General features: G+C 42.6%; 1 protein-coding gene across 1 annotated transcript in view; it reads right to left on the bottom strand.

The window, feature by feature from the left end:
* Positions 1 to 2,503: 2,503 nt before the first annotated feature.
* psmd3 (proteasome 26S subunit, non-ATPase 3) overlaps positions 2,504 to 13,529 on the bottom strand; it is a 30,588-nt gene continuing 19,562 nt past the window's right edge. Inside the window, exons 8-12 of the mRNA XM_080213602.1 lie at positions 12,988 to 13,107; positions 8,271 to 8,374; positions 6,354 to 6,509; positions 4,470 to 4,520; positions 2,504 to 2,881 (exon numbers count right to left, since the gene is read on the bottom strand). Coding sequence (XP_080069728.1) covers positions 2,804 to 2,881; positions 4,470 to 4,520; positions 6,354 to 6,509; positions 8,271 to 8,374; positions 12,988 to 13,107 — 509 coding nt within the window. The 3' untranslated portion in view covers positions 2,504 to 2,803. The remainder of the gene's footprint in view (positions 2,882 to 4,469; positions 4,521 to 6,353; positions 6,510 to 8,270; positions 8,375 to 12,987; positions 13,108 to 13,529) is intronic.

Genomic DNA, 13,529 nt, shown 5'->3' on the forward strand with positions numbered 1-13,529 from the left:
ATCTTTCGGACTGTGGGAGGAAACTGGAGCACCCGGGGGGAAACCCATGCAGACATAGGGAGAACGTGCAGTCCCCAGACAGTGACCCAAGCTGGGAGTCGAACCTGGGCCCCTGGTGCTGTGAGGCATCACTGTGCCACCCATAGTACTGTACCATTGTCATCTTTATCATACTTCATTATTTGGGTTTAGTATCTAATTTCATTCCCCTCCCCCCGGCCCTGAGAGTCTCCAGGATGGTACCCTCAACATGTAAGCTACTTCCCTTTCCCAAGCAAACATTCTCTGTCCATCTATTTATACTTACTGCCAAATTACAGATCCTGATAGTCATTGGGAAGTCACTGTATACAGAACCCTGAAAGGAAAAGCCTTTTATTCCTTCTCGATTCAAACCAGAGTCCCAGTGACAAAAGAACAACATTCTTACACATGGTGTCATCAAAACTCCAAGATAAAAGCGAATAAGAGAAAAAAATAGTTTTACATTCTCTAGATCATTGTCAAAAGCAATTTGCAGAGAGCTAGAACCTTGCAGAAGGTTTCCTTGCCATCACATCAAGTCATTGCACTTGAGAAGTAATTCACAGCATCAAACATTTGAGCTATTGACAAGAGAAGGCACTTTCTAAATACAAATAGTATTATTTGTGTGTGAGCAGAGAATCAAGGTTTGGAAGTGTCAGTGGAAGGATGCATTCACGATTCTCTTTGCTTCATTCACAGGCTTTTGTATTACAGATCAGAGTTCATTCCAAACTCTAAACGTCATGTATTTTTTTTATGAAGAGTTGAAATGCAAACTAGTACAAAGTACATGGACCCGGGGTGGGAATGTCTCACTGTTTCTAAATGTTCAAGTCACCCCCCACCCCCTTCCTATAACTCAATGGTTTAACCAATGAGCAGTCAAACAAGGAAAGTCCTCATTCCTAAAATAAAAGCAACACGCAGAGGCTAGAAATCTTAAATAAAAACACAAAATGCTCAATCAAATCAGAGCGATCATATTCAACTCAAAATGTTAACTGCTTCTTTCTTCACAGATGCGGTGAGACCAATTGAGTTTTTTCAGCACTTTTTGCTGAAAATTTTTCATTTTTAATCAAGTCCTTTGTCCTGGTCTGTGCTGATAGCAAATCTTAGCTGGGCAACAATAGAGGTTTTGTAACTGGTCTTACAGGGGCAACATGGTAGCACAATGGTTAGCACTACTGGCTCACAGCGCCAGGGGCCTGGATTCAATTCCTGGCTTGGATCACTGTCTGTGTGGAGTCTGCACATTCTCCCTGTGTCTGCATGAGGTTCCTCTGGGTGCTCCAATTTCATCCCACAATCCAAAAGACATGCTAATTAGGTGCATCAGCTATGCCAAATTCTCCCTCCGTGTACCCGAACAGGCACCAGAGTGTGGCGACTAGAGGATTTTTCAAAGTGACTTCATCGCAGTGTTAAGCCTACTTGTGACTAATAAATAAATAAACTTAACATTACTGAGAGGTAGGAAGGAAGCGAAAATCTCAATTCCAATCACTGATCACAATCAACGTTGACAGTGTCTTCAGACAGCAGGATTCATGTTCCAACATCAAATACAGATCCCGCTTGAAGCTGTCAAGTGGGTTTAACATCTTCATCTGAACACACTGCTCCTCACTGTTAAACAGTGAGTACTGACAGCCAAAACCAAACCAAACGTAATTCAATGATACGCACACACCTGCATTTTCAACACTGGATAATGGTTTGGTGCAAGTTTCATTCCTAGGTGAAAAACTCTCAGGCCAATAGTGCTAACAATCATGAGGCAGCACAGTGGTTAGCACTGCTACCTCACAGCAGCAGGGACTGTGGTCCATTCCAGCTTTGGGTGGAGTTTGCACATTCTCCCTGTCTGTGTGGGTTTCCTTCGGATGCTCTGGTTTCCTTCCACACTCCAAAGATGTGCAGGTTAGGTGGATTAGCCATGGTAAATACAGGTGGTTATGGGGTGTGGACTTGGGTAAGATGCTCTTTTAGAGAGCTGGTGCAGACACATTGGGCCAAATGGCCTCTTTCGGGACTGTAGAGATTCTATGGTTGTAATAGTAGCAAGCCCTACTATCACCACAGCTGAATCAGCACAGACTAGAAATTAAATCTTAAAGCTTTTTTTGTGTGGCTTTTGCTTCTGGCCGTCTTTCTCCATTGACATACAGTCTTACTATTTCTGATACCTCCAGCACACAGGTTAGAAAGTTTATGGAAAAGTAATGTCAATGCTATATTATCAGTTAATAAATATGGTTCATTGGTAAACATTAACCTTGAGTCAGGCTGTGTGTGGTCGAAGTGTTTGTCAGCAATTCTCAAAAAGCGCTCAGTGTTGATGATTCTCTTCTGTTCAAACCGTTCAGAACACAACATACAGCTGAAGATGCTGAACTCTGGCCTGACTGGACTCCGTGGAACTCTCTCTCATTTGAGTAGCTCACGTAAGGAGAAATAATGTAAAAATCACAAATATTTGTAAATGGTTTTATTGACCATATATTTACCATCAGTAAGGTATTGTTTACAAGGTTTAAAGGGACATAGGTTGCTATTCCTAGATAAACATCAGTGAATGAAAAGAAATAAAAGCGGGGTAAACACATATCAAACCTGGACAGAGTATAACAATCCCATTCTCAAACATGCGGACAGATTTGAGTCTATTAAAGGGTTTCCACCATATTTTAATGTCACGATTCTGGCTTTATTTATCTTTACTGATTGCAGTTACAGTATTCCAAGTATTTCAGAATCAATATCCCACATGGGTTCATGGGAATCCATCATCATCATCCTCAGCCATTTCTTTTGCAAACTCCAGGTCTTGCTGTTCCCGCTCTCGCCGCTCCTGTGAAGCAGAGAGGCATTTCAAATCTGTGCAATATATTCACTTTTATTCTACAGAGTTAGAGATCTGAATCATAGGCCATAAATTCCAAGCTCTCCACGATCGAATTTCGGATGGGTGGGGGGAGGGGGGTGGAGTGGAGCAAGGATTGGCGGAGGAAATCCCTCTTGGAACCTTACAGGTCAGAATCTGCACAGCAATTGTCAATGGGTTTGAATTTCCTCTGGCAATTGTGCTGCACTGGGAACCACATGAAAATGCAACTTAAAAACTCAACTTTTAAGCTCTGCCAGGGTTACACCAACATTAACTCTGAAAAAGTTAGAAGAATTAGAAGTTTTTCTAACTTGAACAACTATTGTGAAGATGCAGACTGATCCTTCAACAGGAAAACCCCAAAGTTGATCAAACTTCCTATTTTCATTTAACACCCTTCATTTTAAATTGCTTCCCTGAATCCCATGCCACCAGAACGTTCCCGAATTCAATTCATGCCACGGCTGCAAAATCTCCACAATCTCCAATAAGTCTTGCTCAGTTATAGCGTGATAGCCAGGGAATGCAGCATGGTCAGGAGTTAACGTTATAGCTATCTTTGATAGTCCCAACAGTAATTCCACACCTTGCTTGTAAGACAGAATACCCAAATTAAATACATTCATGCAGCTTTGGCTATAACAAGGTCAGATACAACTTTATGAAGATCAATCTTACAAGTCACACATTTAGCCGTATGTCCCAGTATTCTATTTGTTTTATTTACTGCCTGCAAAATTGATTTTAGAAATTTATCCAATGAGTTTGCTGAAATCTCATTCCTCCACAGTCACAAAATGGTTACAGCACGAAAGAGGTCATTCAAGCCATCGTGGCTCCACCAATCCTCTAAAAGCAGCTTAGTCAGTCCTACTCCCACCTTGTCCTTCAGTTCTGCATATTTCTCCTCTAATAATCACCCCACAATCAAATCAAACTCTCCGACAGTGAGTTCCAGATGATTGCCTAACACTCACTTCTATGCTCCCACATAATTTCATGACTTTGACCATAACACTTTGAACTCCATCTGCCATCTCTCTGCCCATGGATCTTGTTTGCCCAAATCCATTTGAGTGATCCCATATTGTCATTACTAATTGCTGCATCCAATTTGGTGACATTGCAAGCATAGGCACGCTGGAAATCATCTGCCCTCTAATTTAGACTAAACAAAAAATCCCAACATTACCCCGATTAATGGCACCACCAATTCGTTCCAACATGCCACCTTTCTGCATTGTACCAACTTTTCAGTTATGCATCAATCTAGCCTATTGCTTTGCAGCTATCTCACGGGAACACATATTGCGAATCTTCTCCCTATAATCACATTGTTAGTTCCATGAAGTTATATGGACCAGCCATTATAAACATTGTGGCTACAAGAGCAGGTCAGAGATGGGGAATTTTGAGGCAAGTAACTCACCCCTGACTCCCCAAAGCCGGCTACAAAGATCACAAAAACAAATAGGCTTGAGCATCAGATGCTGGCCTAGCCAGAGCCATCCACATCCTATGAAAGAATAAAACTAAACAATGGCAATCTCACCTCGGCTGACTCCAGGTCTTTGTTGTATGATTTGGGTGGGAATCGCATTGCCTGTAAAGCAGAAATGAAGATTTGAGATTTCTAGTTGTTAAAGGTTCTAAACGATAAATCCATCTTTATATTCTGATACAACAGAATTGTCTTGTGGCACATCCTGTTGGTGCTAGGATCAAAGTACTAAACCCTTTCTCCAGCCAGATCTGAATATTTTCCATTACAAAGCTTCACCGATTCCAAAATGTGTTAAAGACAGTCAGGTACTTTGTGGCTACAAAGATCTCTCACTTCAAGGCCAATACTCCCAGCACTGCCGCACAATGCTAGCCTTCGAATAAGATAACTTATAAAGAAAGTGGCATCAGCTGTTGCAAAATAACCTTGTCAAACAATCCTGTTGGTGAATAGGAATATTTTTGCGAACCAGACATTAGAAGTTGTCAGAGAATCAGATTCGCTTGGATGGGCAATTCAGTCTCAATTCTGTCGTCATGGGGAACAATAGCACACGACAATGTTACTGGGCTGTTCCTGCTGAGGCAGACATATGAGTTCATGTCCGATCAAGGCAGCTAGGGAATTTAAATATAATTAATTAAATCTGGAAAGTAATAAACTAGTAGTCTATTAGTAATGGTGATCATGTAACTAGCAGGTTGTCACACAAAGATATATAGTTCACGAATATCCCATAGAAAAATAAATGTGCCGTTCTACCCAATCTGATCTAAATGATTTCAGACTCACAGCAACGTAGGTGACTCTTAACTGCCTTCTGAAGTGGCCTAGCAAACCACTCAACTGTCAACATGGATGCTCACCTTCTCAAGGGCAACTACGGATGACTAACAAATGCTGGCCTTGCCAGCAACACATACACACATAGCCAATAAATAGAAACAGGTGGGACTGTGGCACAGTGATTAGCACTGCTGCCTCTCAGCACCAGGGACCCGGGTTCAATTGATCACTGTCTTGGATCACTGTCTGGGTACAGTTTGCACGTTCTCCTCTTGTTTGTGTGTTTCCTCTGGATGCTCCGGTTTCTTCTCACAATCCAAAGATGTGTGGGTTAGGTGGATTGGCCATGCTAAATTGCCCCTTGAGGTTAGGAGAACTAGAAGGGCAAATGCATGGGGTTGTGAGGATAGGGCTTGGGTGGGACTGTAGTTGGTGCAGACTCGATGGGCTGAATGGCCTCCTTCTGTACTGTTCGGGATTCTATGATAATTCCATGTTTTCACTCCCTTGCACAAATTCTGCACAGGCTTCAGGTGTATAAGCAGAAACGGCAGTGGAAAAAACATGGGAGAGCACTTTTTGCTGAGAAGAGAACTTGGTTTAAACGAACAACAACCCAAACTTCTAAATGAGATACTGAGATAACCAATGCAAGTTTAAGAAAGGCTGAATCACGCATCCCTCCAATCTGTAACTATGTATCAAATTTCCCGCTGCCTCAGAAAAGCAGCCAGCATAATCAAGGACCCTACGCACCCCAGACATTCTCTCTTCCACCTTCTTCCATTGGGGAAAAGATACAAAAGTCTGAGGTCACGTACCAACCGACTCAAGAACAGCTCCTTCCCTGCTGCCATTGGACTTTTGAATGGACCTAATTTATATTAAGCTGATCTTACTCTGCACCCTAGCTATGACTGTAACACTCTATTCTGCACCCTCTTCTTTCTTTCTCCCCTATGTACTCTATGAATGGTACGTTTTGTCTATATAGTGCAAAATAATACTTTTCACTATATCCTAATATATTTGACAATAATAATTCAAAAATAATTCTATATTTATGCTAATCTTAGTTGTTCATTTCTCATCCTAGAAATTCAATTCAATCAACTATAGAAAGAGCTGGGTGTGTTTCTGCCTTACTTTGACAGACATGTTGTGGATATCCAGACAGAAGGAGATTCTCTGGTGAAATGCCAGTTGAGGTTCTCTTGTCCCGTAAATGTCGATGGTCTCTTTAGACTGCACGTATCCCCTCTCATGGTTAATGGAGGCTTCAATCACTCCATCGCGAATGGCCTGGTTGAAAAATAAAATTAGAATGACTCTTTCCCCCTCCCCTCCCACCAACACCTTTCTTCATTTCCTATTCTGAAGGTCCTGTCTCTTGTTAGGTTTGGCAAATGTCAGCAGCCCCCTCACTTTCTGACTTAAGCAGGCACCCTTAGCGTGGGAGGCTAGAAAGCGAATGTTACCAGAGGGTTCAAGAATGCCAGGCCACCACTAAGGCCAGTTCTAATGGACTCAAAGTATACAGTAGGAGTTACTGGATACTAATTGGATGATTTCCTCCACTTGTAACACAATTGCTGACAGGCGGATGTAGAATCACTCAAAACACTCCTCCTCATCAGACTTTCTTCTCCATCGACCCTGTTCATTTTGATCACAACTTGCCTCCTGGACTTTTAATTCAGGGTTTCAGTATTTGGGCAACAACTTGGGCGGCACGGTAGCACAGTGGTTAGCACTGCTGCCTCACAGCTCCAGGGACCGGGATAGATTCCCAGCTTGGGTTACTCTCTGTGTGGAGTTTGCACATTTTCCCTGTGTCTGCATGAATTTCCTCTCACAGTCCAAAGAAGTGCGGATTAGGTTGATTTGACATGCTAAATTAACCTTTAGTGTCCTGGGATGTAATTGGTTAGAGGGATTAGCAGGGAACTAAGTGGGGATAGGAACTGGGTGAGATGGTGGTCGGTGTAGACTTGATGGGCTGAATGGCCTCCTTCTGCAATGCAGGGATTCTGTAAGTTGTTGCCTTAGCCAATGTAGAGGGAAAGCAAGCAAAACATAGAGAAGCTTCTGCCCTCTCTTGCTGATTAAACTCCACTCCGAAACTCTCATTAGGTGAAGCCCCCCCCATGTTATCTTCATTTTCCCATCACCCCTCCCTGAGTTTCAGTATCGCGTTTCATTCTCCAACCAACGGCTCATTTATAACTGGGAGCTGGGTGTTGTTAAGGCCAACCATTGCTAGGGAAGCTATTTCCCAACCCTGGAATAAATATAACGACAGAAAATGTTGGTTTAACTCAGTAGGTCGGACAGCATCTGTGAAGAGGAGCATGGTTAATGTTTCAAGTCTGTATAACATCTTCAGTTCTGAAGAGTCATACTGACTCTAAATGTTAACTCTATTTCTGTCTCCCCAGATGCTGTGGAGATGCCGGTGTTGGACTGGGATAAACACAGTAAGAAGTCTCACAGCACCAGGTTAAAGTCCAACAGGTTTATTTGGTAGTAAACGCTACTAGCTTTCAGAACGCTGTTCCTTCATCAGATGAGTGGAGAGTTCTCCACTCATCTGACGAAGGAACAGTGTTCCGAAAGCTAGTGGCGTTTACTACCAAATAAACCTGTTGGACTTTAACCTGGTGCTGTGAGGCTTTTTACTGTTTTTCCCAGATGCTGCCAGACAGGCTGCAATTTTCCAGCATTTTCTGCTTTTATTTCAGGTTTTCAGCATCCCAAGTATTTTGTTTTATTCAAAGAAACATTACCCTCTTGAAATTTCACCTCAAAATGTCAACCTATCAATTCACAAGACAGTGGCCTTCTAATCCATAACCACATGTATAATATTCAACCAGAGAGATACTGTGGGTTTGAAGGAAATTCTAAAACCCTTCAGAGTTAAAAATAAAAAGTGTATAACCAACCTGAAATGTGAATCTATATGTTTCAGATACTGACTTATCTACTGTCCACCTGCAGCACTTGTTTTTCATTTCAGAGTTCTACCAAACTTTCTTTTTTAACCCCTCCTATTGAAGTTACCTTGGCAACTATAAATTCAGCATCTTCAGGACTGTCCAACTGCAGTTTCTGTGCTATGTCAGTGAGAGAGATGCGGGAATAAGATAAACTAATCATCCTCACACCTGTAGGGGAAAGAGAAGAGATTTTAAAAGTTGCGTGTGATTTTTTAGATATTATCAAGCATTGGCAAAACACACTAAAGGCATCAAGGTTTTTATTTTGAGGGGCAGTGCATTAAATAGAGGAAGACAGCCTTCTAACTGATTCATTTCAGCAGATAATCCTATAGTTCTGCCTCCCATTCTACTGCTTCCAACTCTCAGGCTCTCAATCTCAATCAATAAGAGAATCCGGTGAACTGATGCAGTGACGACAATCTCTCCCTCAATGTCGATAAAACAAAGAGATTGTCATTGACTGCAGGAAGCGTAGAGGAGAACATGCCCCTGTCTACATCAACAGGGACGAAGTAGAGAGGGTCAAGAGCTTCCAGTTTTTAGGTGTCCAGTTAAGAAAGCACACCAACGCCTCTACTTTCTCAAAAGACTAAGGAAATTCGGCATGTCCACTACGACTCTCACCAACTCTTACAGATGCACCATAGAAAGCATTCTTTCTGGTTGTATCACAGCTTGGTATGGCTCCTGCTCTGCCCAAGATTGCAACAAGCTACAAAAGGTTGTGAATGTAGCCCAATCCATCACACAGACCAGTCTACCATCCATGACTCCGTCTACACTTCCCGCTGCCTCAGCAAAGCAGGCAGCATAACTAAGGACTCCACGCACCCCATTCATTTGCTCTTCCACCTTCTTCCGTCAAGAAAAAGATACAAAAGTCTGAGGTCATGTACTAACCAACTCAAGAACAGCTTCTTCCCTGCTGCTGTCAAACTTTTATATGGACCTATCTCGCATTAAGTTGATCTTTCTCTACACCCCAGCTATGACTGTACATTCATAGTACATTCTGCACTCTCTTGTTTCTTTCCCTATGAACGTTATGCTTTGTCTAATAGCGTGCAAGAGACAACACTTTTCACTGTATGTTAATACATGCAACAATAATGAATCAAATCAATCTGCCACTGGCCTCTCTCAGTTCCAAATTCACTCCTGTACTTTTTAATTTTTGGATATTTAAAAATGCTGCCCCAAGTCTCTAAGGCTATCCTGTCTTAAAAGCTGCAACAATAGAAGAAAAGTTCCAGTTTCTATCTCTGTGCTGCAGTGACAGTGAATAAAGCACCAAGCACATATTAAAATCAAACTGTTTACATTCTGGGCAATTGCTGTGACTCCTGAAAAAGCTGCACATTAATTTTCCGACTGTCTCTCCTGCCACTGCTCACAAGAATCAGTGAGGCGATCAGAAACCAAATCTTAAATTTATTACTTTTTTATTCATTCATAGAATATGGGCATTGCTAGCTAGAACAGCATTTATTGTCCTTCCTTAATCACCCTTGAGAGCTGTCTTCTTCAAATGCTGCATTGTGTGAGACACAGGTACACCCAAAGTGCTGTCAGGAAGGCAGTCCCAGAATTTTGACGTGGTGACAGTGAAGGAATAGCGATATATTTCCAAGTCAGGATGGTGAGTGACTTGGAGGGAAACCTCCAGGTAGCAATGTCCCAATGTATCTGCTGCCCTTTGTCCTTCTAGATGGTCATGAGTTTGGAAGGTGCTGTCTAATGAGCGCTGGTGAGTTCCTGCTGTGCATCTTGTAGATGGTAAACAGTGATGCTAATGTGCATTGGTGGTGGTAGGAGTAAATGTTTGTGGATGGGGTGCCAATCAAACGGGCTGTTTTGGCCTGGATGACATCGAGCTTTTTGAGTGTTGTTGGAGCTGCACTCATCCAGGCAAGTGGAGAGCACCCCATCACCCTCCTGACTTGTGCCTTGTCAATGGTGGACAGGCTTTTGGGAGTCAGGAAGCAAGTTTCTCATTGCAGGATTCCTAGCCTCTGACCTGCACTTGCAGCCACGGCATTTATTTGGCTCGTTCGGTTTAGTTTTTGGTCAATGGTAACCCCCAGTCGATAGTGAGGGACTCGTGATGGTGATGTCATCGAATGTCAACAGGGCAATGGTTAAGATTCTCTCTTGCTGAAGGTCACTGCCCGTGTGACGTGAATGTTAGCTGCCACTTGTCAGCCCAAGACTGGATATTCTCCAGGTCTTGCTGAATTTTAATAAGGACTGTTTCAGTAACCAAGGAGTCACGAATGGTGGACGTTCTTCAATCATCAGCAAACATCCCCAATTCTGACCTGGAACAAAGGTCATTGATGAAGCAGCTAAAATTGGTTGGGGTTAGGACACTACCCTGTGAACTGCTGCAATGATACCCTGAAACTGAGAAGACAAGTATTTGATAACGACAACCATCTTCCTTTGAGCTAGGTATAACCAACCGATGGAGAGTCCCATCCCGTCCTGTCCGTTCCGTGTGTCTCCCCCCACGCCCCCCTTGATTCCCATAGGATTCCTTGATGCCACCCTCGGTCAAATGCAGCCATGATGTCAAGGGCTGTCACTCTCACCACACCCCTGGAGTTCAAGTCTTTTGTCCATGTTTGTACCAAGGCTGTAATGAGTCAGGAACTGAGTGATCCTGGCAGAACCAAAGCTGAGTGCCAGTGAACAAGTGGTTGCTAAGCAAGTGTCTCTTGATAGCACTGTTGAAGATGCCCTCCTGTCACTTTACTGATGACTGAGATTGATTGGGTAACCGGCCAGGTTGGATTTGTCCTATTTTTTGCGTACAGGACCTATCTGGGCAATTTTCTGTATTTCTGTACAGGAACAGCTTGGCTACGGATATACAAGTTCTGGAGACACGTTTTCTGTACTATTGCTGGAATAATGTTTGGGCCCATAGTCTTTTGCATTGATATGCTGGGCTCCCCCCCATCATTGAGGATGGGGATATCTTGGAGCATCCCCCTCCAGTGAGTTGTTTAATTATCCTTCCCCACTCATGGCTTGATGTGGCTGGACTAGAGTTTAGGTCTGATCTGCTAGTTGTGGAATCACTTAGCTCTTGTCTATTGCTTGCTGCTTATGCTGTTTGACATACAAGCAGTCCTGTGGTGTGGCTTCACCAGGTTGACACTTCATTCTTAGGTATGCCTAATGCTGTTCCTGACATGCCCTCCAGCACTCTTCATTAAACTAGGGTTGATTCCCTGGCTTAGTGATAATAATAGTGGGGATATGCCGGGCCATATGGTGGTCGAGCGCAATCAACTTGTAAGGATGGAGATGCAGAGGCAGACAACATGTTAATATTAACATAGAGAGAGAGATGAGCAGAGAGAGAAAGAAAGAGAGCAGACCAGAGGCTAGAGAGTCAATTACCACCCTAAACCATTATAATAAATATAAGCTTGTTCATTCTGACATTTCAGCCCTCACTATAAAGCTGGAAAATCATATGTTATTCAGTCATCTGCTGCTGTTTGAAGTTAAGGTTGCGAAACAGTTGAAATGTTGACCACCTTATACACCAGTCATTTATTTTTTTGGGGCTGTGAAGTAGAGAGGCTTATCTTACACTGGGTCATCTTACGTCTGAGTATAAAATAAACAATACCCTCTCCCAAGCTCTGACATTGGACCTTAGGCCTCAGATATATTATTCCACTCACAATTGTTCTATCTCCATACTATCAGTAACTACGTTCTCTGAATTATAAGGAGGGGCTGACAGACTGGGACATTTTTCTGTGGAACATAGGAGGCTGAGGAGTGATCTTATAGAGGTCCTCAAAATAATGAAGGGCACAGATCAGCTAGATAGTCAATATCTTTTCCTAATGGTAGGGGAGTCTAAAACTAGAGGGCATAGGTTTAAGGTGAGAGGGGAGAGATTCAAAAGTGTCCAGAGGAGCAATTTTTTCCAAACACTGGATGGTGAGTGTCTGAACAAGCCACGAGAGGTAATAATACAGGCAGGTACAATTTTTCTTTTAAAAAGCTTTTAGATAATTACATGGATAAAATGGGTATAGAGGGATATGGGTCAAATGAGGACCATTGGGATTAGCTTAGGGGTTTAAAAAAAGGGTGGTATGGACAAGTTGGGCTGAAAGGCCTGTTTCCATGCTGTAAACCTCTATGAATAAGGCTGTCAGTGCAATGCCAACTCACAGCCACTGCATTTTGGTCTCACATCCACATGGGTCTAGACTTTTATAACAAGCAAAACCTTAAATTTACTAACTGCAACCGTATATCAATCAAATGGACTGAGTGGACACTAGTGATTGGGACTAATGTATTTTATGCTGCTTTTACAGGTGCCCTTTTACCAGCCCTGAATTGTTGGTAGAAGCAGGAACTTTGGCTAATCTCTTCCCCTCCCAATGCAGGGACTGTTCCCAACTCCAAACCTAGCCAAGATCAAGCCAAAAGAGAAAATGCTGGAAAATCTCAGCAGATCTGGCAGCATCTGTAAGAAGGGAAAAGAGCTGACGTTTTGAGTCCAGATGACCCCTCGTCAAAGCCAAGATCAACATGGACTGAGAATCAAACTGGATCAGATTTGTGGTGTGTGTATGGCCTAGAGCTGAACCCACTCCAGGTGCTTCAAGCAAAATAACTGGAGCAAACCAATAATGAAAAAATGAATCTTCCAGATTCGAAAGTCAACTAAAATGATGCTTGCCTGGAGCAGGTTCTAGAGTAATGAAACAAGCGGTAGATAAATATTTTAACTGAATTCTGACCTGTTTTGATGACGTTGTGTCGCAGGCGGATGATCAGTGTATAGGTACCGTCAGTCTGAAACTTCTCACCAAACTGCTCCAAAACCTGGTTAAACTTGGCCAAGTTCCCAGTTCGGACAGCTGGTGGAAGAGAAGAGAGAAATGTGAAGCTATTTGTTGTCCTCATTGAGAACTGTGTGAGTGTACAACTCCTTCAGCACAAATGATAATGGATTTCAGTTTAAACGCAGCAGCTTTTGCCTGATTAAAAGACAAGCAGATGAAGGAAAAGACCCCATTAAACTAGAGGATAAAGAGGGTAAAAAAGCAAACCTTCTTACTACGAAACACCGCGGCAAATTCAGTGAAGAACACAAAAGAATAATACTAAGACCCAATAAAATAAGATTTGTTGCTGGTCATGATTGTGATCAAGCCTGAATTTCCAAGATCAAAGCTTTATACTACAGTAATTTTAGCATGAAATTCAACAAAGGTATCTATTTTGGCACCCAGTGCCATTCTAACGGACGGCACCTTAAAACTTCTGCGCCTCCTGCACT

Source organism: Carcharhinus amblyrhynchos, chromosome 27, assembly GCF_965287045.1.
Source record: "Carcharhinus amblyrhynchos chromosome 27, sCarAmb.v2.hapA, whole genome shotgun sequence".
Lineage (NCBI taxonomy): Eukaryota > Metazoa > Chordata > Chondrichthyes > Carcharhiniformes > Carcharhinidae > Carcharhinus > Carcharhinus amblyrhynchos.